The 25,468-nt window shown below is 42.3% G+C and overlaps 1 protein-coding gene across 1 annotated transcript in view; it reads right to left on the bottom strand.

The window, feature by feature from the left end:
* Syne2 (spectrin repeat containing nuclear envelope protein 2) overlaps window positions 1–25,468 on the bottom strand; it is a 259,939-nt gene that overhangs the window by 69,703 nt on the left and 164,768 nt on the right. Inside the window, 16 exon segments of the mRNA XM_042682550.1 lie at window positions 1,682–1,828; window positions 2,288–2,470; window positions 4,251–4,383; window positions 5,188–5,384; window positions 7,484–7,615; window positions 10,529–10,702; window positions 12,280–12,480; window positions 12,601–12,720; window positions 13,805–13,906; window positions 16,650–16,859; window positions 16,978–17,127; window positions 17,886–18,017; window positions 19,644–19,785; window positions 19,953–20,074; window positions 20,580–20,708; window positions 21,893–22,075. Of these exon segments, the coding sequence (XP_042538484.1) occupies window positions 1,682–1,828; window positions 2,288–2,470; window positions 4,251–4,383; window positions 5,188–5,384; window positions 7,484–7,615; window positions 10,529–10,702; window positions 12,280–12,480; window positions 12,601–12,720; window positions 13,805–13,906; window positions 16,650–16,859; window positions 16,978–17,127; window positions 17,886–18,017; window positions 19,644–19,785; window positions 19,953–20,074; window positions 20,580–20,708; window positions 21,893–22,075 (2,457 nt within the window).

Genomic DNA, 25,468 nt, shown 5'->3' with positions numbered 1-25,468 from the left:
GATGTTACTATTAATCTTGATGACAAAACCATTCATCTTCTGCCTCCAAAGCCTGCAGGACCTTTGAAAGCAATGACCTGACTCCTTATCCTGCCTTCCTAGTGGCCAACACACTGCCCCCACACAACTGATGTTTGTGCCTTGTTTCATGTTCAATTAAATCCACTCAATAGGAAATATCAGGGAAAAGGCCACATTCATATCTATTTGCAGAAGATTACCAACTTTGCCTTCCTTGTTCTTACTCAAAGGACGTTTATTAATACCTCCCAAAGGCTAGCTATTGGGCTATGTATGTATTTTTGAGAGGTGAGTCAAGGTGAGCTTGTAAACACATGATGACACTGTGAGATAGGAACTAGAAGTAGCACTGTGGAGACCTCTCATCCAGAAGTCGGCTAATCTGGATGCTAGGGTGATTGGTCAGTGACCGATAGTAATAGAATCAACCGACTCTCAAAGGCAACTCAGAGGACATCTACTGCCAAAGTGGGCAGTGGCGACCCAGGCCAGAGGCGCAGCACACACGCAAACATGAGGAGGAGAGGAGGGATGAGGAGGGGAGGGATGCAAAATCACTGGTTCCAACAGTCTGGATTGGTAAAATGAGACTGGAGAGTGGAGAAAGTGGGAGCTCATCAAAGAATCAAAGCACGTGCACGAACTTACCTCTTTAGAGCTTACTCCCCAAATTTGCTTTTCTAAATTACATTTCTGGTGGAAAAAGGAATCCTATTACACTGTTGTTGGGAATGTAAACAAGCACAAAACCTCTATGGAAGGTGGTTTGGAGAGTCCTCAAAAAACTAAACTTAGAACTTCCCTATGATCCATGATAGCACTCTTGGGCATCCACCTAGAATGTTGCAAATCAGAATGCAATAAAGACACTTGCACACCCATGTTCACTGCTGCACCATTCACCATAGCCAAGTTATGGAAATAGCCCAGGTACCCTACAATGGACAAATGGATCAAGAAATGTGACACAGTATATAAATACATATATATCACAATATGATATATCATATCACATATATATGTATATATATGATATATCACACAATAGAATTTCATTCATCCATCAGGAAGAATAGTATTATGTCATTTACAGGGCAAGAGGATCCTGGAAAAATTAGGTCAAGTGACTAAGTCAGGCTCAGCGGGACAAAGAATGTATGTTTTTCTCTCATCTGTGGAAGTTAGATCTATACAGAGTTATAGGCATCCACACACAAACAAATTGACTAAAGTAAGTATACTGAGGGGAAGACTACAATTGTCTAATTCCTTCAAATAACCTACTGACAATAACAAAATGAGCACCATGAAACTGAGACATGTTCCAGGTGTCAGGAGTGGGAAGAAGTCAAGGGGAGGGAACAGAGGAATGAAGAGAAAAAGGGTAGATGGCCAAATATAGTAATAATAGTCAATGTACACTTATGAAAATGGAACCAGGTAAGCTGAGCGATGGATGAGGTTGGGAGAGGTGGGGGAGAATGATCAAGACACATTGTACTCAAAAGCTGACTTGTCGAATTGAAAATCTTTGGCAAAACTACTTAAAGATAACAAAAAAATTATATAACAAAGTCAATTACATCCCTGTGTCTACTGTTTTAACTTTTCTCCTCACAAGCAATCTGTGAAAAGACCTGGGCTCCTTTCAGATAATTACCTTGAGCTTCTGCAGGAGGCTTTTCACTTGTGCTGCAGAATTCAGGGAGTGCCTGGACACCTCCCCTGTGATTTCACCTTCCACACTATTCATCCAGCTCATCATTTCAGTGATTGCTTTACGTGATGGCAATTTCTCCATCTGAAGCTGCAAGGACAAAATGATTTCCATTTAATTACTACAGTTAACAAGATGAATCAGGGCATCACTAAAGGTATCTGGTTTGATAAGAGGTCTTGCTACATAATTATGCAGGTCACCCACAAAAATCCAACCCAATATTCAAGTGTAGAATATGTGAAACTCCCACCCCCCTAACAATGAAAAAAAAATCACTTCATAAAAACTAGCACAGTGGCAGATACTCTGAGAAAGTAATTAAGCCTGATTTCTTTCTTAAGAAAGATCTCAAAAAAAAAAAAAAAAAAGAGAAAGAAAGATCTCATTGGAGGAGAGTCCTGTAATTAAGATCTATATTCAGTGGTGCCAGAGAAAAATAGGCAATGTTAATGAAAATTATCGAATCAGAAAAAAAAAAAAAGGATGCTAGCAGAGTCACGCTAACAAGGGCGTGCTGATTTAAATGCTGAGTCTTTTGACACTTACCTGGTGAAGTTTTTCTTGAATGTCTGGAAGTTGAGTTATCAGCATGGTCCACTTCTGTTCAAACTGTGCTAACGAAGCTCGCAATGTGGCTGTGTCTGTGGCTTTCAGGTGGAGAAGTTGGTTGCCTGTACTCAGCACGGCAGACTTCAGGGAGGATTTCTCATCTACTTCCTTAGAAAATTCCTGAAAGAAAGGTTTTCAAGATCAGAAGCTTGTCAAATTTAAGTATAGTCAGAACAAATAGTTAGAGTTCACAACCAAAAACAGCAAATATTTGAATACAGGTACACATATATACACACACATACAGATGTACACACTTGGCCTAAGTGTTAGGACTTTTCCAGGTACCAGACAGACACTGGAGAACAAGAAACTTGTTACCAAGTGGATTTCATCTTTTAAAAACACACAGGCACCAAGTGCTGTGGATCACACCTGTAATCCTAGCTACTCAGGAGGCTGAGATCTGAGGATCACAGTTCAAAGCCAGCCCAGGCAGAAATGTCCATGAGACTATTATCTCCAATAAACCACTTGAAAACTGGAAGTGGTGCTGTGGCTCAAGTGGTAGAGCCTCGCCTTGAGCTGAAGAGCTGAGGGACAGCGTCCAGGCCCAGAGTTCAAAAGCAAAATAAAGCAAAACAAAACAAAACAAAAAAAACCCACAGGCATTTCAATGTCAAGTTTTACAAGAAACTATGAAACCCAACACAATTACAACTAATTTGTAAGAGCATGCTATTTTAGTCCTATTGAAATAATTTAGTCTTATCGAATGCATTTTTAATCTAAAATACTTAAGTGCTTTCAAAACCATATATATAGATATATAGATAGGTAGATAAATTTTATATTATGCTACCACCACCATCCCAATGGCTTTTTAACCTATTCTGGTATCCTTGAATGATGTTTTTGTTTTTATTTACTTACTTATTTTTTTCTCAGTCATGGGGCTTTAACTCTGGGCTTGCACGCTGTCCCTGAGCTCTTCAGCTCACAGCAAGCACTCTACCACTTGAGCCACAGCGCCATTTCCAGTTTTCTGGTGGTTAATTGGAGATAACTGTCTCATAGACTTTCCTGCCTGAGCTGTCTTTGAACTGCAATCCTCAGATCTTAGCCTCCTGAGTAGCTAGGATTACAGGCGTGAGCCACCAGTTCCTAGTGATGTTTTTATTATTTTATTTTTTTGTCAGTGGTGGGGCTTGAACTCAGGGCCTAGGTGCTGTCACTGAGCTCTTTTGCTCAAGCCTAGTGCTCTACCACTTTGAGCCACAGTTCCACTTCTGATTTCAGGTGGTTACTTAGAGATGAAGAGTCTCATGGACTTTCCTGCCCAGGCTGGCCTTGAACTGTGATCCTCAGATATCAACCTCCTGAGTATCATGAGCCTGTAATCTATTTTCATTTAATTACTAATTTATTTTTTGTTTCTAAAGAGCAGTATATATTCTTACAAAAATGTTTATTTAACATATTTGAAATTTTTCCTATTGTGCAAGTTTCAAGTATATTTAAAATTTTTTACATTTCAAAATCAAAGGAAGTAGCCATAGGTATAAGATATGAAAAAATAAGAAACAAAACAAGTAAGGGAAAAGACAAAGAAGATTTCATAAATGCATATTTATTTATTTAATTATCTGGAGAGAGATTAAAAACCCAGAGTCTCATGCATTCAAACACTCAAACACTAAGCTTACTCCCAGATTCTAAGTTCATTTTATATTACAAAAATAATATCTCTTTTCCCCCATGTAAAGAATCTATTTTTATTGGCTTTTGTTCATCCATGTTAAGTTTCAACTTTCAGTACTAACATTCAATAAATTTAATTCTTTAGTCATAAAAAATTTGCTGTACACATTAGCTGATGACCATCACAGCACCCCTGCTACTTTTCTCTTGATATTTATTTCTACCAATAATTATCCAAGTGTATTCTATGGCAACTTACAAAAAACTTGTCTATATTGCTCCTGATTGTATCCAGGTCCTGAGATGCATTGAGGGACTGTTCTTTCCAGTAATTCAAAGTCTGCTGAGAAGATTCCAACCACTTGATGAACTCGTCCGAATCTCTGTTATAACTGACAGGAGCAAAGTGGGAGGGAAAGGAAATGAGACATGCACTCTGTTGATGTTGTAGCTCCTGCTTTTAGTGTACATTTTCCTACTACTCAGAAGCTCATGACCTTGACAATGATTCTCAACTGCATTATACCATGCCCCAAGACTCTTTACTATGTGTAATCAAATAATAAAGAGGCAAATTGGGCTCCAGTGGATCACACCTGTAATCCCAGCTATTCAGGAGGCTGAGATGAGGATCATGGTTCAAAGCCGGCCTAGGCAGGGAAGTCCATGACACTCTTATTTTTAATGAACTATTGAGAAAAAGCTGGAAGTGGAGTTATGGCTCAAGTGGTAGAGCACTAGCCTTGGGCAAAAGAAGCTGAGAGTCAGTGTCCAGGCCCCAAGTTTAAGCCTCAGGACTGGCAAAAAAAGAAAGAAAGAAAGAAAGAAAGAAAGAAAGAAAAAGAAAGAAAGAAAGAAAGAAAGAAAAGAAAGAAAGAAAGAAAAGAAAGAAAGAAAGAAAGAAAGAAAGAAAGAAAGAAAGAAAGAAAGAAAGAAAGAAAGAAAGAAAGAAAGAAAGAAAAAAAAAGAATTATAACACAATTCCTAGTGCTCGTAGATGTGTACATGTTTCCCAGCCAATGAGTTTCAGAGGCCGGTAGCAGAGTCCCTTTAGCCTAGAAGGGGCTTCTGATTGTCAGGGGACACAGGTCCATCTGGGACTACATATAAGATCCAGTCCATGGCATAATCCCTCAGTGGTTTCACAACAGCAAAACTTGAAGCCACCCAGATGCTAAGAACATAAGAACACTTGCCTGAGTAGATGCTTGAGAAGTGTCTGCAGCCTGTGGAGCTCGTGGTCAATTTTCTTATTCAGAGCTAACCACTGCTCTTCCAGTTTCCCAATGTGGCTCTCCAGCTCCGGGCAGCTCACGGATGCTACCAGCTGTTTGCCTTCATTCAGAGTTTGGGAAAGCCGGGCATGCTTTCCATCAATGTTTCTCTTTATTTGCTATGAAAAGCATAGGATGAATTACTTTAAAAAGTTAAATCTGTCAATCTACTCACCAATACTTTCTTTAAAATTCTGCATGATAGGCTACTAAAGAGATGGACACTTTCCCAACACTTAAGTTTATATTCCTGCTGGATGATATGATTCAATGGTGCTCAGATTATCTTTCTAGAGACTGTCGGATTCAGGCAACAGAGTCAGACGTGGTGCAAATAAGCAAGAAACTAGAAGTTTGTAGATTCAGATCTGAGTTTTCTTTTGCTCAGGGCTAGCCTGCTACTGCTTGAGCCACACTCTACTTCTGGCTTTTGGTGATTATTTAGAGATGAGAGTCTCACAGACTTTCCTGACTGGACTGGCTTCAAGCAGTGATCCTCAGATCCTCAGCCTCCTGAGTAGCTAGGATTACAGGTGTAAGCCACTGGCACTGGCTGAGAGCCACTTTATTTATTTATTAATAATCAGGCTCATATTAGATTGGTAAATACTAGATTGTTTCTCCATTTAATGTGGTTTTAAATATGATCTGCTTTCATTTCTTCTAGCTACTCAGATGCAGGAAGACAGCCATGATGACTGAGATAGCCTACAGTGCTGTCTTCCCTGTGGCATATGGCATTTCTCTGCTAACTAACTACTCAGGTAGATTCTATCACCTATCCTGCACCCTAAGATGATACCCTCGCCCTCAGGACCCACATTTACCAATCCTGGGTATCTGGGTCTCCAGTGAGTAGAGATGCAGTGCTCCAACCACTGGGAATTATTCTGGTGGTGCGAGGGGTTCTGGGAAGTGGTAGGTCAGTGCTCAACCACTGAGCTCCACTTCTAGCACAATGTTCTGTGTAGACACTGACATGTCTCAATGAGCAGAGGGGCCTGCCATGTCATTATGGCTCTCATTTTCACAATAAACCTGCTTTTGTAGTTTTAAAGTTGATATTAGTCAGGTATCAGGGGCTCATGCCTGTAATCCTAGCTATTCATGAGATTGAGATTTAGGGATCATGGTTCAAAGCCACCCAGGTAGGAAAGTTTGTGAAACTCTTATTTCCAATTAACAAACAAAAAGCTGGAAGTAGAGCTGTGGTTGAAGTGGTAGATCACTAGCCTTGAACAAAAGTGGTCAAAGACAGCTCCCAGGCCCTAAGTTCAAGCCCCAGGAATAGCGTGCACGCGCATGCGCACACACACACACACACACACACACACACACACACACGCACACACACACACACACGCACACACCATAAAAAACAATAAAATTGATATCTCTAGTGTAAAACTCATATTCTAATTAAAGATATTATAAAGTAAAAACTAAAAAGCATCTTAAGTTTCAATTGTATCAGTTGTAAAGATTCAGAACTTTGTCATGTTCTTCATGTCACTCAAAACCCCCATCAAGGTTTTATGTTTTCCTATACCATTAACATTGGGAACACAGAGGCTTCTATACCAGTAAGACTAAAAATGACACTAGAGAAGTGTAAAAGTTTTAAGCTGTTGTTTTTTTTTAAGGCAGGTTCTTGCAACATAACCCAGTACAACCTTGAATTCATAATCTTTCTGCCTTAGCCTCTCTGGTGCTTGCATTACAAGTAGGCACCCACACAAGTCTTTTTTTTTTTTTTTTACTGCTGGTTAACAGCCTTTATTCATCTCCTAGTATGTCCAATTAAGATTGCACAGTGTAATAAAAGTAAATATATGTTGAGGCCCATAGTTTACTAACTTCTCCCCATCTATTTCATGAAAGTGAGAAATGACACCCAGCTCCAGAGATAGTAAAACAAGACTGATGGTCTGTACTCTACAATAGAGAAAGAAACCTGCTTAGAGGCAGGAAGGCCACAAACAGATAAATGAAGCAGTAAGCTCTTCCACCACCAAGCCAGACATGTGCCTATGCAGAATTGCTCACAATTGCATCAAAAATGTACAGTCCCATAATGTGTTTCTAAGCTGACTGGTGTGGTGAGCAATATTTTGTTTCCCTCTAGATTATTCTGCCTCAAAATCAAGTCATTTAGCTCCAACACGGCCCAAAAGTGTATGAATCAGACCACTGAGAACTTAAATGAGCAAACAAATACCTGGTAAAATGAAATCCTTTCCACCAGTCTCTCCTCTGTCTCTTCCACCAAACTCACAGAGGGCAACGTGGACACAAGAATTTCCAGGTCCTTCTCAAGAGCAGCATAGTTTTCATCAAATTCTTCCCATTTCTGGAGAATCAACAACATTATATATCAGTGGGCTTTAATTTTCTAGGTTGGCCCTAGGCAATGACCATTTACCATAAGGACAGAAAGAAACACCAAGATCATACAAAATGAAAAGTACAGATTCCAGGAGGAACTGAAGAACGTGCACCTTTTCTAGAAAGATTCTTGTTTTGAAGTTTGTAAAAGTCCAACTGGGGGCTGGGAAGGTGACTCAGAGGTAGACTGCTTACCTAGCATACATGAAGCCCTGGGTTTGATTCCTCAATACCACATACACAGAAAAGGCTGGAAGTGGCGCTATGGCTCAAGTGGTAGAGTGCTAGCCCTGAGCAAAGGAAGCTCAGGTACAGTGCCCAGACCCTGAATTCAAGTGCCCCAGAACTGGCAGTTGGCATCTTCATCATTTAGGGAGGGGGGTGGGCAGTACTAGGGCTTAAACTCAGGGCCTGGGCACTGTCCCTTAACTTTTTCACTTGAGCTGTACATAGCTCCATTTCTGTTATTTTGATGGTTGAGATAAGAGTGTCATAACTCTTAGGAGAGAAACACAAAGGTGCAATGGTGAATGCTTATGTGCCTCTTCCTATTTTTATACAATAAAATTATATATATGTATATCTACATATAGATATACATATATATATATCTATATATAGATATATATGTGAGTCTCACAGACTTTTCTGGCAGGATAGCGTCAAGCTACGATCCTCAGATCTCAACTTTGTGAGTGGCTAGGCTCACAGGTGTGAGGAGGCAGCACCCGGTGTGTCTAGCTTTTGGGTTACTTGTTTGTTTACAGGGGTGCTCATGGACGCAGGGCCTGGCACATGCAAAGCAAGTGATCTACCACAGGGCTCACCCCCATCCTGGCTTCTGTGTTTTATGCTGGCATTGTCAAGCTGAGCAATGTGATTAGTAGAAGAATTCAGTTAAAAGGACACTCCTCCTGGAATGGCAAAGAACTAACTTTTAAACTCGTTTCCAACACAAGTTGCTATCAGGCTGCCCGTGGGTTTCCTGCTCTAATACCAAATCCACTGAACATTATTCCTGCTTGCTACTTGAAGCCAGAGTCCTCTGAAGGCTGTTTAGAGGACAGGGGGTTATGCTTCCTTGGGGAGTTTTAGTTTGGCCTTCTCCCAGCTTCCATAGTACATGGATACTACAGAGTGCAGTTATTAACACTAAAAATTCTCTCTCTCTCTTTCTCTTTAGTACTGGGGTTTAAACTCAGGGTCTCATCCTTTCTTAGGCAGGTACTTAACCTGTTGATCCATATCACAGCCCTTTTATATTTCATTTTTTCAGATAGTCTTGTGGTTCCCTCCTGGGGACCAGCCATAGAGTGAGATCCTCTTATCTTCCTAGGCTTCTCATGTAGCTGGGATCATAGGTATACACCACCAAGCCCAGCTTAATGATTGTGACCAGATCTCACTAACTTTTTGCCTGAACTGGCCTTGAGTCATGAGCCTCCTGATCTCTGTCTCCCAAGTAGCTGCAACTACAGGTAATAGGTACGAGCCACCATGCTTAGCTTAAAATGATCAGTTAGGAAAGTGATAATAACCTTATGAATTCTCATGGGTACTTACTGGGCCCATTAAGTCTTTTTTTTTTTTTTTGTCAGTTGTGGTACTTGAACTCAGGGCCTAGGAATTATCGCTGAGTTTTTTGCTTAAGGTTACCACTTTGAGCCACAGCACCTTTTTGATTTTCTGGTAGTTAATTGGAGATAAGAGTTTCACAGACTTTCTTGCCCAGGCTAGTTTAAAACTATAATCCTCAGATCTCAGCCTCCTGAGTAGCTAGGATTACAGGCATGAGCCACCAGTGCCCAGCCTTTTTTGAATACCATGAAATAGTGATTATATTAATATCAATTAACATGGTATCTAAAAAATAAATATTTCTAACAAAATAATATTTCATTAACAAATTATTGACCTCTTTTTTAAAAAATTCCCTTTTATCTGCTAACATTGGCTGTGGAGGGTTTCGTAAGCTATAGGCAAAACCTTCAACTGAAAAGGAATATAATGTATGTTTTTAAAATTTGCTTTGGCTGGCCACTGGTGGCTCATGCCTGGAATTCTAACTACCTTGGAAGCTGAGATCTAAGGATGGTAGTTCAAAGCCAGCCCAGGCAGAACAGTCCATGAGACTCTTATCTCCATCTAACCACCAAAATGTTACAAGTAAAGCTGTGGCTCAAGTGGTAGAACACTAGGCTTGAGCAAAAAAGCTCAGGGACAGCTCCAAGCTCCTGAGTTCAAGCCCCAGGACTAACAAAAACAAAAATTGCTTTGAATTAAGACAAGATTATCATAAATGCATTTTTACAAGAGAACCTTAGGTAAGCCTGAAGTCTTTTTTTTTTTTGGGGTCCGGTCGTGGGGCCTGAACTCTTGGCCTGGGTGCTGTCCCTCAACTCTTCAGCTCAAGGCTAGCGCTCTACCACTTGAGCCACAGTGCCACTTCCGGCTTTTTTCTTTTTGCTTATGTGGTGCTGAGGAATCAAACCCAGGGCCTCATGCATGCAAGGCAAGCGCTCTACCACTGAGCTGCCTTCCCAGCCCCAAGCCTGAAGTCTTGAAGGAGTCCAGTTTTTAAATCAAGTCAACTCATTCCTAGTATCAATACACACTGAACCCTGAGCATTCTTACATAAACCTACAAGGCCAGAGCAAAGCCATGCCATCCCAAATTTATACATGAAATGTTCACCACTTGGCTTTTATTGGACAACAGCAGCCTCGCAGGCCTAGGCTGGCTTCCACAGGCTGTGCTGCCTCGTTCCCATTTCACTGTGGCTTGCTGGCTGGACACGTGTTCCCCACAGCTGGAGCTGATGGATGAGGATCTGGAATTCCCTTAGAGCTAAGAACCAGGCCCACAGAAGCCACGTACCTGCAACAGACTCTGCAGCTTTGCACCAGACTGGCAGGCCTCGGCTTCCAGGCTCTTCACTGCCGCGACCTGTGCCGCGCCGAAGGCTTCTCTCTTTTGTAAGGATGAAGAAAACGTCCTGGCGGAGTATGTTTGGATCAACAACATATCGGCAACAAGGCTCTGGAAAAACTCCTACAATGTGGAAAGAAAAGGTTTTGAATATTTATCATTTATTTTTAAGTTGTGAAGACTATAAAGAGCATGGGATTTGTGGTTTTTTGTGTTTGTTTTTGCCAGTCCTGGGGCTTGAACTCAGGGTCTGGGCAATGTCCCTGAGCTCCTTTTGCTCAAGGCTAGCCCTCTACCACTTGAGGTCACAGCACCACTTTTGGATTTTTCTATGATTAATTGGAAATAAGAGTCTCACATTTTCCTGCCTGAGCTGGTTTTACAGATCCTCAGATCTCAGCTTCCTGAGTAACTCTGGACTACAGGTATGAGCCACTGGCACCTGGCTAAAAACAAGTGATTTGAACTCAGGCTTCCTGCTTGCTAGGTAGGCATGTCTCTACTGCTTATGCTTTGCCTCCAGCCATTTTTGCTCTGGTTATTTTTGAGATAAGGTCTCACCTTTTGATTGGGGTGGTCTACACCACAATCTTCCTACTTATACTTCCTACTATAGTTTGGATCCTTTTCTGTTGAGATAGGGTCTCTTGAACTTTTTTGGGGATGGCCAATCTCATGTTACAGTCTTTCAGATCTCAGCCCCTGGTATAGCTGGAATTACAGGCATAAGCCATAGGTGCCTAGCTACTTTAACTGTTATCTCTTTATTTTTTGTTTATCTCAAATCCTGGAAAGTCAGTGTGGCACCAAACATACAAAGAGATGAAAATAAAATGGAAATGGATTTGTTAAAAAATAAATGAAATTTTAACAAGTTACAAAGAAATATCACATTAAATAATATTTCCACAAAGCAACACTCTACATGCTTCACTGTGGAAAACAATGGACAGCTTCCATTTGAACTCAGAAAACCCCAGAGATTTTAGTTTATAAAGAAGGATTTGGCTGAGCACCAGTAGCTCATGCCTGCACTCCTAGCTACTCAGGAGGCTGAGATCTGAGGATCATAGTTTGAGAAAAATGCCTTTTCTATGAAAATAGTTTGCTTCCTTTTGGTTAATCTTGAGAGAATTGTTTTTCTGAAGGTGGCTTGGCCCTTGTTAGTTATGTTTATTTATATGCATTCTTTTCCTGGGCATTGTAATTAAGACACCCTATTAGAAGTGCCTTGAATTTTAAATACATCCTGTTAATTAAACCATATCCTTCTTCAGCTTGTCAATCTGAGCTCAGCCAATGTGAGCAGAGGGGCAGGGCCTTCTGGGTGAGGGAGAAAAGGGGGAAGCCTGCCTGTTCTGTGTGCTTGCTTGACAGATTTTGGGATGGTGCACCCTTCTGCAGAAGTAAACTTTGCCTTGCCAAATTCATTTTGAGTTGGTGTCTTTATTCCTACCAGACTCAACATCCTGAGCTATTTCTAATCCAGAGCTATTTCTAACAATAGTGTGAAGCCAGCCCAAGTGGGAAAAAAAGTCAGAAGTGGAGGTGTGGTTCAAGTGGTAGAGTGCTTGCTAGCCTTGAACAAAAAAAGCTAAGGGACAGTGCCCAGGCCCTGAGCTCAAGCCTCAGGACCAGCAAAATAAAAGACAAAGAAATAAAATAAAAATTTTAGAAGGGATTCGATGGATGAATCTTACCTTGTGATTTTTTATTTGATCCTGTAAAGCAACTTTACTTTTGGCTCGTGGTAAGTAGCCACGCGCAAGTTTTTCCTTCCCAATGTTTATCAGTTCCATCATGCCTTCCAACAAGGTCTCTTGCTGGCTCTCAGTGATGAATGGGCTATTGAGTTCAGAGTACCTGGCTCTCAGGCTTCCCCATATACTGTCCAATACATCCTGTGATGGAAAGAAGTGTTTTCATTCAAACAGGAAAACAAATCAATGGAAGAACAGGTGTCAAATTTCTTGGTGGAGGACCGTGCACCCACTGCTGCAGAAGACATGGCATAGGCATACCTCTAGTTTGTACACATCCTGGAGTAAAGCGGGCGGGAGGTGAAGCCTCTCTCCTTCCTCCCTGAGCTTGGCCACTCGGCTCTCAGAGTTCTGCAGCTCTGCTGTATGCACATCTGCTTTCTAAGTGAGAGACAGGCAGGAAAGAAAACCCTTTAACAAGTTGGAGAAGCACACATATATGTTTAAAAAGAATTAATCAGTACAGAAGGGAATAAAAGGGAGAAAAAACTAAAGTCCTACTTAATCATTCCTCACCTGAAATTCTCCTTCAAGCTGCCCAGAGCTTCCAATGTGTACCTGACATGTTCCAAGAATAGGCTAGTGGAATATATGCAGAGATGCTTCAATTCACTGACTTGCAACTCAACTTTCTGCACCTCTCCCTTCCAAGACGTCAGCAACTCTTCAAATCAGTATACACATATCTAGTGACTTTGTGTGTGTGTGTGTGTGGGGGGGGGGGGCTCATGCTAGTCATGAGGCTTGAACAACTCAGGGCTAGTAAGGCTATCCCTTAGCTTATTTTGCTCAAGGCAGGCACTCCACCACTTGGAGCCACAGATCCACTGCCAGCTTTTTTGGTGGTTAATTGGAGATAAAAATCTCATAGTGCTGCCTGAGCTGGCTTTGAACTGCCATCCTCAGATCTCAACCTCCTAAGTAGGCATAATTATAGGCATGAGCCACTGGTGCCTGGCTCTAGTTATTTCTATAAGGCCATACCTAAGAGACCATTGTAAGGGTGTCTCCTGCTTTAGGAACACAAGCACTTAGTGACTATCTGGATTATTTACCCAAATGCTTATGGCATATTTCTCTTAAAGTACTGTATCCTTAGGAAGAGTAAATATCCAGCCCCCCAAACAGTAACTGAGCATAGTATGCTAATGTTTGCTCAAGAGATGAAATCAAACGTCTTAACGCTAAAGATTCTGATGTGAGGACAAACCTTTGCCCCTGATCTAATTTGTGATCAGAGCAAGCCAATGCCATGTTCCAATGTTTTACCAATGCTAAATGCACTCAATCTTTTGTCAGGTGGACAGGCGAGAATCGTCTCTTGCTGTTTGAATACACTGCTTCAGAAAGTATTGGTCCGCAGTCGTTTTCATTTTATTGACTTCTTAGGCTGGCCTTGCCAAGCACAGCTGAGACAACACACTGGCCCGAGGCCAGGCGCATGTGAATGATCTGCATCGATTACCTGAAGCTGCTCATCAACGCTCTGGCCACTCATTTCATTCAAAGACTGTTGTAAAGCCGTCTTATTCTTAACGAGTTGATCATATAATCGTTTTATTTCATTCTGTATAAAAAGATAAATGCAGGAAACCAAGCAATCTCACTTAGACCTTGATTACATTTTTTTTCCCATTACCTTTTAAGCAGTTCATTTAAAAAAATGTCTTGAGATATTAGTAAACTCTCAAATGTATAGAAATAAGAGGAATTATTGGGCCTCAGTAATGGCTGACACATAGCTGACCACCCTCTAGGCCCTTCCCTAGCTCTGTTGACTGGCAATTCCCTCCCTTCCCCTTTGATTATCTGAAGTAAATAGTAGCATGTCAGTAAAAGATGAGCTTCTCCCTTTAAGAATGCTACAATAGGGACTGGGAAGGTGGCTCAGTGGTAGAGCGCTTGCCTTGCATCATGAGGCCCTGGGTTTGATTCCTCAGCACCACATAAGCAAAAAGAAAAAAAAGCTGGAAGTGGCACTGTGGCTCAAGTGGTAGAGCACTAGCCTTGAGCTGAAGAGCTGAGGGACAGCGCCCAAGCCCAGAGTTCAGGCCCCACGACCGGACCCAAAAAAAAAAAAAAAAGAATGCTACAATCCTCTCTTGCCCAAATTAATAATCCTGAGATGAATAACCATCTGAGAGGGTTCACATTTTGGTAGTTGCCTCTATGTATTTATTATCTTTTGGATTTGTTATTATTGAGATCTAATTGAGGCCCTTCTATCATCATTTGGATCTCAATTTCTGTTTCTTGGAATCGTGTGTCTGTGAAGAAATGATTACATCCCCAAGGTGCTATCACATCCTTCTTCCCTCATAAAATTGATTGGATTCTGGCTTAAATTGCGTGCGTGCGTGCGTGCGTGCGTGCGTGCGTGCGTGCGTGCGTGTGTGTGTGTGTGTGTATGTGTGTGTGTATGTGTGTGTGTGTGTCTCCTGATCCAGGGCTTAAACTCAGGAACTGAGTGCTGTTCCTGAGCTTTTTCACTCAAGGTTAGCACTCTACCACTTGAGTCACACATGCACTTCTGGCTTTTTTGGTAGTTAATTCAAGTAAAGAGTCTCATGGAATTTCCTGCCTGAGCTGGCTTTGAACTGCCATCCTCAGACCTCAGCCTCCTGAGTAGCTAGGATTACAGGTGTGAGCCACTGGTGTCCAGTTTCTAGTTTAATTGTTATGGGCCAGACTCAGTCATAAATGGCATTGTGTTTCATCTTTCCTTCATTAGGTAATTCAGATACCTTCCCGAGAAGCCTCCCTGCTTCAAGACTTTCCCTCTTCAATGCACTGAGGCCAGACAATCCTGCACAAATATTGGATTCTCATTCCTTTCCTTAAAGCCTAAACACCTTCCTCTTGCTTAGAAATCTAAAATTCAAATTTTCCAGTATGACAATCACTACATGGGTAAAAATAACATAAGAAGAGAATTGCCAGGTGCTTTTAGCTCACACTTTTAATTCTAGCTACTCAGGAGGCTGAGATCCGAGGATCACAGTTCAAAGCCAGTATGGGCAGAAAAGTCCATGAGGTTCTTATCTCCAATTAATTACCCAAAAGCTGGAAGTGAAGCTGTGGCTTAAGTAGAATGCTAGCCTTTAGTGAAAAGGGAAAAGAAAAAAGCCCAAGGACATTGCCCAGATCCTGAGTTCACACCCCAGGACTAAGAGGAAGGGAGGGAAGAAGGGAAGGAGAGAGAGGGAGAGGGAGGGAGAGGGAGGGAGAGAGAGGGAGAGGGAGGGAGAGAGAGGGAGAGAGAGAGAAAGGGAGGGAGAGAGAGAGAGAGAGAATTAAACACTCCGTGATAGTGGCTCATCTCAACCAGGAAGTTTAGATCTGGAGGATCAAGGTCAAAGTCCAACCTGGGAAGAAATGTTCCCTAGATTTCATTTCCAAAAAGCCAGCAAAAAACAAGGCTGGAGCGCTGGGAAGGTGGCTCAGTGGTAGAGTGCTTGCCTTGCATGCATGAGGCCCTGGGTTCCATTCCTCAGCACCATGTAAACAGAAAAATCCAGAAGTGGCACTGTGGCTCAAGTGGTAGAGCACTAGCCACCTTAAGCTAAAGAGGTGAGGGACAGTGCCCAGACCCAGAGTTCAAGTCCCAGGACCAACAAAAAAAACAGGGCTAGAGGTATGGTTGAAGTGGTAGAGCACCTACTTAGCAAGCAGAAGGCCCTAAGTTCAAACTTTAGGATCAGAGAGAGAGAGAGAGAAGAGAGAGACAGAGAGAGAGAGAGGGAGGGAGAGGGAGAGGGAGAGACAAGACAGACAGACAGACAGACACAGACAAACAGAGCCACCAAGGTAGATGCTCAGGCCTGTCATCCTAAAATACTTGTGAGGCTGAGATTAGGAGAATCATGGTGCCAGGCCAGCTGGGGCAGAAAACTGTGAGACCTCATCTCTATGGAAGGGAAGCTACATACCATGGGTCAGCCTATGGTCCCAGCAGGAAATCTATAGTAGGTGATCACTGGTCACATGTACACTGACAGGGGCAAGTAAGACCCTATCGCTTGGAGGCATGGCTCAGAGGTATGGTGCCAGCCTAGCACGCTATGAGGCTGTGAGTGTAAACCCCAGTACTTCCCACTCCACCCCCCCAAAAAAAAAAGAAAGAGAAAAAGAGTAAGTTAACTGCTTTTTAAAAAGTCACTCCAAAGACCACTTTCAAATGATCTCCAACCGTGAGCACAAGAGGGTCTCACTGTTGCCTTGGGCAACTCCCATGAATGAAGTCTTACAGGAAGAGGGACGAATGGAAGCAAAGTTGGAGCTGTGCACAAGCCACATGCTTGGAACCTCACCTGATAACTGTGGGTATAGTCGAGGCCAGCTTTCAGAGCCTTGCTTCGAGAGGCTGCCGTGGCCTGTGTGTGCTCCAGGTAGGTGTGCAGGTTGTCTAGACAGTCAGAGAGCAGCTTGGTGTCCTGGCCAGGCCAAGCCATAGCTTTCAAAAGATCATCCTTCTTGTCTCCCAGAGCTAAATGAAGTTTCTTCAGCTCAAGAGCCAGCTCCTGCAAAGCGGAGAGCAATGGAGACAGGACCTGAGCCCTTGTTTCCAAAGACCTCAACTCTGGCCCAGCCCAGCCATGCTGCGGAAGCTGACCTATGTAGCTGCTAGAAGCTCCCTACCTCGCAGTGCACCTGCTGGCTGGAAGTGTCCTCCCGGAAGAGCCCAGCTGTCAGCAGCTCCTGCACACTACCGAGGGACCGACGGAGGGCCAGAAAGAATTCGAATAACTTTTTATCCAAATTGATGTGTACATCTTCAGACACATTTTCCTGAATCAAGAAAAGAAACACCATTTGGATTCTGTCCCTTCCTACACCTATATTTTCTTGGTTTATAATTTATGTTATTTGTTGTTGTTGTTGTTCAAGTTTGTTTTTGCCAGTCCTGAGGCTTGAACTCAGGGCCTGGGCACTGTCTTTGAGCTTCTCTGTGCTCAAGGCAAACACCCTATCACTTGAGCCACAGCGCCACTTTCAACTTTTTCTGTTTATGTGGTAATGAGGGATCAAACCCAGGGCTTCACACATGCTAGGCAAGCACTCTACCACTAAGCCACATTTCCAACCCATGTTATACTTTTTCAAATAAGTTTTCTCAAACCAGTAAGCCCCAGAAAATGGATTAATTAATGCTCTTACAATTAGTGAGCAATTCTTCTGTGAAACAGGTCACAAATAAAAATAAGATTTATTTTTTCAGTTGTGGGGCTTGAACTCAGGGCCTGGGCACTGTACTTAAGCTTTTTCATTCAAGGATAGTGTGCTATAATTCTGAGCCACAGTGCCACTTTCCAGCTTTTTAAAAATAGTTTATTAGAGATAAGAATCTCACGGGCTTTTCTGTCTGGGCTGGCTTTGAACTATGATCCTCAGATCGCAGCCTCCTGAGTAGCCAGGATTACAGGCATGAGCCCGGCTCACTTTTTCTTTAATTCTGACACAATCTCCCTATTCAGGTCAGGCTGGCCTATGCCCCTTGTTTTTTAAGATTATTGCCAGAGGGAAAGTATGTCATGCATAGTGTGTACCAGGGTCTGCAGACTGATTGCTTCTTGGCGTAGGTCTTTGAGCTGGGTAGTGTAGGATTTCAGTTCTTCGGTTGTTGGGTATCTAAAGTTATATACATTCACACTGGGTAGAATACTCATAGGAGTGGAAACCTGTTTGAAAAAAAATCCCAAAATCTCATTAGTGACAGCGTGAAGTATAAAAATGTCACAGCATACATTTTTTCTGAGGTATTTCTTTGGTGTTTTTATCTTAATAAGAAAAAAAATATACTCAGGAGGCTGAGATCTAAGGGACTAAGTTTTAAGCCAGCCTGGGCAAGAGAGTGTGTGAGACTTTTATCTCCAGTTAGGCACCAAACAAACAAACCCCCAAAACAAAACAAACAGAAGCAAGAGAGCTGTGGTTTAAATGGTAGAATGCTAGCCTAGAGCAAAAGAAAAAAAAAAATACCTCATGTGCAGCATCCAGGCCCTGAATTTCAAGTTCTAGGACTGGCACAAACACACAAAACACACACACACACACACACACACACACACACACACACACACACACACACACACACACACACATTGAAACTATTAAAACACACAAATTAGGGACCAATGGTAGATGGCTCTGCTTGGGGGAAAAATGGCATTAGACAGTTTGAAAGAGACTTGTATATGTGTTGCATTGTTGTCGGTCATGGGGCTTGAACTCTGGACTGGGTGCTTTCTCTCAGTTCTTCAGCTCAAGGCAAACACTCTACCACTTGAGCCACAGAGCCACTTCTGGTGTTCTGGTGGTTAATTGGAGATAATTCTGCCCGGGCTGGCTTTGAACCATGATCCTTAGATCTCAGCCTCCTGAGTAGGTAGGATTATAGGCATGAGCCATTGGTGCCTGGCTGTAAATGCACTTTATACTGCATACTAACTAGGAGAAACCAAGACTAAAAGCCACCAATGAGGTTGATTCAACTTTGGTCAGATAAATTGGTTGGCAGGACAGAAGGAGTTGTCAAATTGAACAGCTGAGACATTATTGGAGACCTTTGTCCAGGCAGTCTGTGTGCAGGGCTGTACAAAGAAGCTGGGGTGCTGTGAGCAGCCGTGCTTTTCTGCTCACCGGCTCCCTGTCCAGAGAGAAAGGCAATACCGGCCTTTTCAAACCTGGAGGGGGCATGAAACTGTGCCCTGGAGGGAATACTGCCTGACAGAGCTCCTGGACACCGGGGCTACACAGGCAGACTCTAAGGAATCTTTCCATGAGTAAATGACACACCATTGTTTTGTTTTATGCTGGTACTGGATCTTGGATTCAGGACCTGGGTGCTGTCCTTTAGCTTTTTTGCTCAAGGCTGGTGCTCTACCACTTGAGCCACAGTTCTACTTTTGGCTTTTTGTGACTAATTGGAGATAAGAGTCTCACAGACTTTTCTTGCTTATGCTGGCTTTGAACCACAATCCTCTGATCTCAGCCTCCTGAGTAACTAGGATTACAGAAATGAGCCTCCACTGCCCAGATCTACTCCCAATTTTTTGATGGTTAACTGGAGAAAAGAGTCTTATGGACTTTTTCTGCTCAGGCTGGCTTCACATCTTAATCCTCAGCTCTCAGCCTCCTGAGTAGGTAGGATTACAGGCATGAGCTATGGGTACCTGGCTAGGTAACCATCCTTTGCTTGCTGCAAGTGAACAGCTACTTAATAGAGAGCACACTCATTTTTCCGTGGATGCTTGATGGGTTCCAAGGACAATCAGGCTGCTAACTGTGTGCAGAGGCAGACTGACCTGAGGCTCCACGAGCTGAGGCAGAGGTAGCTTCATGTTTGAGGACAGTTCGTGCTGAAGATACTGCCATTTATCCCCACTTTGGTTCACAGGTGTTGAGACTGAACCTGCAGTTTCATTTCCAGGGTCAGATACCTTGTGGCTTTTGAGGAAGAAAAAAGGGTGAAAGGAATAATCAACACTAAATAACAACAACAAAAATAAACTCTGTCTTCCATTTAGACATCGTTTTAGGAATGACTTTTAGAGATACATTAAATTCTTTTAACCATAAATCTAGCGAGTATCCAACTATTTAAACATTTGTACCTCACAGGAGACTCCTGAGCTGTGTCAGCATCCTGCTGGCAATACTGGGGCCACATTTTCTTGGCATTAAATTCTATAAATTTGATTAAATCTTTCTGTTCCATTGGTTTGAGCTCCAGAACCTATAAATAAAATTTAAATGATTTCACCAATTCAGTTTTTTTTCCAAGTAGTACCCTAGAAAACCATCTAATTTTGAACCACTTCCTAAATTATGGTTGACTACTTTTCTTGTGTGCTTATTTTTTTTAGCTTTTATTTCTTAAAATCACATTTAAGGGCCAAGTCTGTGGCTCAGTGGTACAGAATGTGCCTAGCATGTCCAAGGGCTTTGGTTTGATGCCCAGCAGTGCAAAAAATAATAAAATAAAAACAAAAGCAACAAAAGAAAATCCATCTGGCAGCCTTCCTTCCTCCCTTCTTCTCCGCCCCCTGCTTCTCTTCCTCCCTCCTTCCCTGCTCTTCTCCCTTCTCCATTTTTGTTTTGGATACATGGTTTTGCTAGCCCAGGTAGGCTTTGAACTCACTAGCGTCCTGCTTCAGCTTCCTAAATGTCAGGATTGCTAGTGAACATGTCCAGCTACATGTTTTTATTCATGTCCTTTCAACTGTCAAGGCCAAAATTACCTGCTGCTGTGGGACATCTTTTTGTCTGCTGAACTGTGGCTTTTCAGTTCCAGGAGCCTCCGGGTCAGAAAGGGTAACCGGCTGAAGGACTTCATGATGTTCTGGTGGTTTCTTCAGCATGCTAGGGTGCTGCAAAAACACAATTCACGTTGGAGCGCTTTAAACAAGGAAGCGCCACCTTATCTCACGTCTGACAATGGAATCGAGCCATGCAAAAGCAAATAACAGCATTTTGTTTGCTTTAATTAAATACAATGATTTAATGTATTCATTTCATAACAACTTCAAAATACATGACACTTAATGAAAGGATCCTCTTATTCCCTCAACCAAATTCATCCACTGATTTACTAATTTTCTCTTTTTTCTAAGAACAAAGCATATATATATATACACACACACACACACACACACATTTATATGTATGTATATACATGCACACACACACACACACACACACACACACACACACACACACACACACACACACACACACACAGAGTCATTATTAAAGCAGGTACTGGTGGTTTATGCCTGTAAAACCAGCTACTCAGGATCACGATTCAAAGCTAGCCCAGAAAAGCCCATGACTCTTATCTCCAATTAACGATCAAAAAGCCAGAAGTGGAGCTGTAGCTCAAGTGGTAGAGCACCAAGCCCCCATCCCACCACACACAACACTTTATATAGGTATATAATAAATAGTATTTAATACATATGCTTTACAAATGAGAGAACATGGGGATGGAAGAGTATGGGGACTAGGCCTATGTTTCTGCAGCTGATGTCATTTCTGTGAAGGTGATTACCCAAGCAGCCACCACTCATAAGTTTGGAAGCAAATCTTATTTAACAAACTTCTACTCAGAAGGTCTATACTGATAAACATATGATGCTTTTAAAACTTGGGAAAGTACTTTAGCTACGTAATACTCTGTGTGTGTGTGCATGTGTGTGTGTGTGCGTGTGTGTAAATAAATAACAAAAGAGCCTTGGAAAAAGGTTTTGTTTTCCTGATGTCACACTTCAATCTTAAACTATAAATGTTTCATTCAGAGCCACAGAATGTCTTTAAAATACAGCCTTCTCTTATGAAGACTTACACCAGAGCTCAGTGTCCACAAGAACACACAACCCTTTCATACCAAATCCACGCCTAGGCAAGAAACCTCTGTGTCTATCCATTACGGCTTGAAGACCAACTATCCTTTCTTAGTTACTAGAGTTTCTAGGTGGTTCTTCACGCCCACCCAGAGCCCTCTTCTGGCTGGCTGTGGTGTACCAACACTTAGTCTGCACACAGCCAGTATTACCTGATCCTCACTGTACTTCTCCTGCAGCAGCATCTGCACTTTTTCCAAATTGCACTTCACAGTTTTGAGTTTCAAGGAAAGAGCTTCGGCCTCACGTTGAGTGTCTCCACTGTCTCCCAGGCCCTGATCCTTGCAAGCCTCTAGCAGAGATGCCACCTTGTGCTCAATCTCTGTCAGCATCGCCTAAGAGAAGAAAATTACGTTATTGTTCATACTGTATTTTTTCATCTTCTTTGGTGTTGGCTTCGGACATTCAAAGCGTGTGCGTTATACTGCACCACACCAACAGCCAGTAGTGTTGGCTTTGAACATGTGATGTTCACCAGAATAAAGGAGCCTGACTCTCTGCCTAAGAGTATGTCAACCATTATAGAAACAGAATGGAAGGAACATTGGGAAAAAAAAAAAAACAACTCCCACATAATTTCCTGTCCTTTGCGCCAGGGCTGCAATCAAACCAACCTGATGGCAGAGGTTACTCTAGAATACTCTACAGTAAGTGATTTTATAAGCACTTCAGAAAATATGTATCCAGTCCAGCTCAAAGGTTAATAACACAGACAAGACGTTGGGAATGTAGCTCAGTCCTACAATACTTGCTTAGACCCTGAGTTTGACCCTTTGGATGGCAAGAAAACAAAAATCCCAAATTAAGAATAAAGCTGGAGACTGGTGGCTCATATCTACTATTCTAGCTACTCAGAAGGCTGAGACCTAGAGAATCATGGCTCAAAGCCAGCTTGGGCAGAAAAGTCTGTTAAGATTCTAGCTCCAAAATAACCAGCACAAAGCAGTGCTAAAGGTGTGGTGTACGTGGTAGAGTGCTAGCTGAGCAAACCAGGCCAGTAGGAGGCCCTGAGTTCAAACCCCAGTACCAATAAAATAACTAGCCAACCAACAAATAAATAAAATGAATAAATGAATGGATAGTCAATACTTGATGAGAACTAGCCTGCCTGGGTTTGAATTTCAGCCCCTCCATTTAGTAGCTGTACACTCCTAGGTTGTACATTCTTAACTTGTATGAGCCTCTGTTATAACATGGGGATAATAACAGAACTTACCTCCCAGGGTCATTGTGAGCAGTTAAAGACTGATATCCATGTATTCGGGCCTCAATCCATGTACTTTGGATTTAATGAGTAAAAATCATCTTCACAGTCTGTGCTTAAAAATGTTAAGCACCAAGCTAAACAAAAAGCGTTGACTATTCTTACCTCTCCCCTCCCCCCCCAAACCCTCCCTACTCCTTTTTTTCCCACCACTGTAACCCAAGTGTCAAGTGGGGATTTTTAAAAACACCACCACACAACTATTTAAAAAAAATCCTCTTCCCCTTGCTCTTTTTGTCTTTCTCAAGCCAAATTAAACTCCAAATGAGAGACCACCAAAGGAATTATTTGAAACCTAAGAACGCCTGTTCATGATACAGCTGGCCAAGGTACATACAGGCCTAAAAATAAAACAGCTGGCTGAGGAAGATTTCCCAGTAAGCTGGACTCTTTGCGCTCCTCCTCCTCCTGGGCAGAGCAGGTTTGCCCTCCCAGGCTAGCATGCCAATTGGCCAGGCACAAGAGCGGCAGTAGCCACACACATTCCAACACCAGAAGGACAGGAGCTAAAGCTCCCTGCATGACTAAGGAGAAGCTCAGGTTGCTGAGAGCACCTTAAAGAAAAACTCTACCCTAAAAAATGCATGTTCAAATACTGTTTAACTCCTCCAAAGAAGCAAACTACTTTCATCCTCTGAAGATTGTTCTGAGGGAAACAATGAATGCAACAGCCTTTGGAGTAGCTGTAAATGAACAGAATGATAATATATGTTCTGTTTTTTCTGTGCAACTATTTTGTCTCTTTTTCGATATGTCTACAGAGCCTTCATGACCAGCATGTTACTAGTTCAGGCTGATATTCTATGCTTTACTTAACATCTTCCTTCATTACTAATCTAAGCTGTTTCCAGATCTTTATTGTTGCCGTTAATGCTGTTACAATTCTTCTCTCCCCACCCCCACCCCCAGATTATTTTCAGAGGATAAATTGAAAGCAATGGTCTGATTAGGTCAAAGCAGATGGATATTTTATATGCTCACTGCTGACCTTTGAAAACACTGAACTTATCACACAGAACGATTAGTTTATTTTTCTAGAGTTCTGCTTAGATGACATAATTTTTGTTATGTAAACTGTGTCTTTAATCATCCAATATTAAATTAGCAAATATAACTTTTCTTCACTGATGATCTGTTTGCTCCTATCCTTGTAGCCATATTTGTTTTCTCCCGAGAACAGGACATTTTATAAATTCATTTTCAGGATTTTTATGTTTCAATATGATATTGTGCAAATGTCATGTTGTTGTATAAACGAGGCCAGTGTGGTTCTTGTACACTGGCCCCTACGTTTATTTCCTCCCAGCAGATGACACTCATTAGTTCAAAGCCTCCCGGAGCCAAACTCAATTTCTATACATTCAGTGATTTTTTTTTTAGGGGGAGGGGGGGCACTAGGATTTGAACTCAGAACTTTGTATTTGCTAGGCAGATGCTCTACCACTTGAGCCATGTCCCTAGTGATGAGTTTAAATATAGTCCAAAAAAAGACAAATTCAGCCATTTAGAATCTGCTTGCTTTATATCCAGTATCTATTAACTGAGCATAAGACAAATCCTGGGCTTATAAAAAGGTCTTGTGCCTCTCTGCTGGACTATAGAGCTCTCTGACCCAGAGACTATTGCATGGGATATTGTCTGAAACCAGAAGAGTCTGGTTCCTTTTCTCCCTAGGAATTCCCTTTCCTCTTCTCCTTCTGGGAAGTTGCTCACCAAGCTTCAAGCTTCTGGTACAAAGTACTACCTGATCCCTTATCATCAGTGCGCTGCCCACTTAAAGCTCATTGGGTGCTACTGCCACCTGGTGGTCATATCTCTCCTTTGCACACCCTAGAAATCTCAAAATAGATACAAGTGGCACGGACAATGGGGTTTTGGTGATGATTAAGGAATTAACATCAAGTTTATCCAATCAGTTGGTAAATAAGTACTAGATAGACTTAAGTATCTGGTTCTCAAAATCATGAGAACCGGGGTAGGGGTTGGGGTGAGGGTGGGGTTGGGGGGGGGGGGGAGATCTCAGTGTAGTCTTGGCTGTGTGTAGTGTTGGATTCTTTCAAAAGTTCAGAAGTAAGGCCAACCAGCACAGTAGTATCTGAGCAGAGAGACTAGGAGATCTGTCTCCTGGCATCAAAAGTGCTGAGTTGCTGTGAGAAGATCAGCCAGTTCAGGTCTCCTAACCCCAAAGGCAGTTTCTGGATGTTGTAAGATTGTAGGCTGGAGTTGAGGAAAGGGGCAGTACATATCTCTGAATGGAGAACACATGACCTGAACCCAGACCACATGACAGGAGGACTGCCAGGCCAGACAAAGATATCCTCTCTGCCCATGAGGGCAGAGACATTAGGCCTAGGTGAGCTGAAGTAGGGGGGAAGGCTTCACGTATGGCCAGCATGCCTGTGTTGTTGGGACATGCAATGATGCCGCTTCGATGTCGTCATTCCAGCCCCTCCCTGGAGGGACA

The sequence above is a fragment of the Dipodomys spectabilis genome, unplaced genomic scaffold (genome assembly GCF_019054845.1).
Source record: "Dipodomys spectabilis isolate Male_0828 unplaced genomic scaffold, ASM1905484v1 ptg000073l, whole genome shotgun sequence".
NCBI lineage: Eukaryota > Metazoa > Chordata > Mammalia > Rodentia > Heteromyidae > Dipodomys > Dipodomys spectabilis.
Note: the sequence above shows the minus strand (reverse complement) of the source record. Positions and strands in the feature narration are given on the sequence as shown.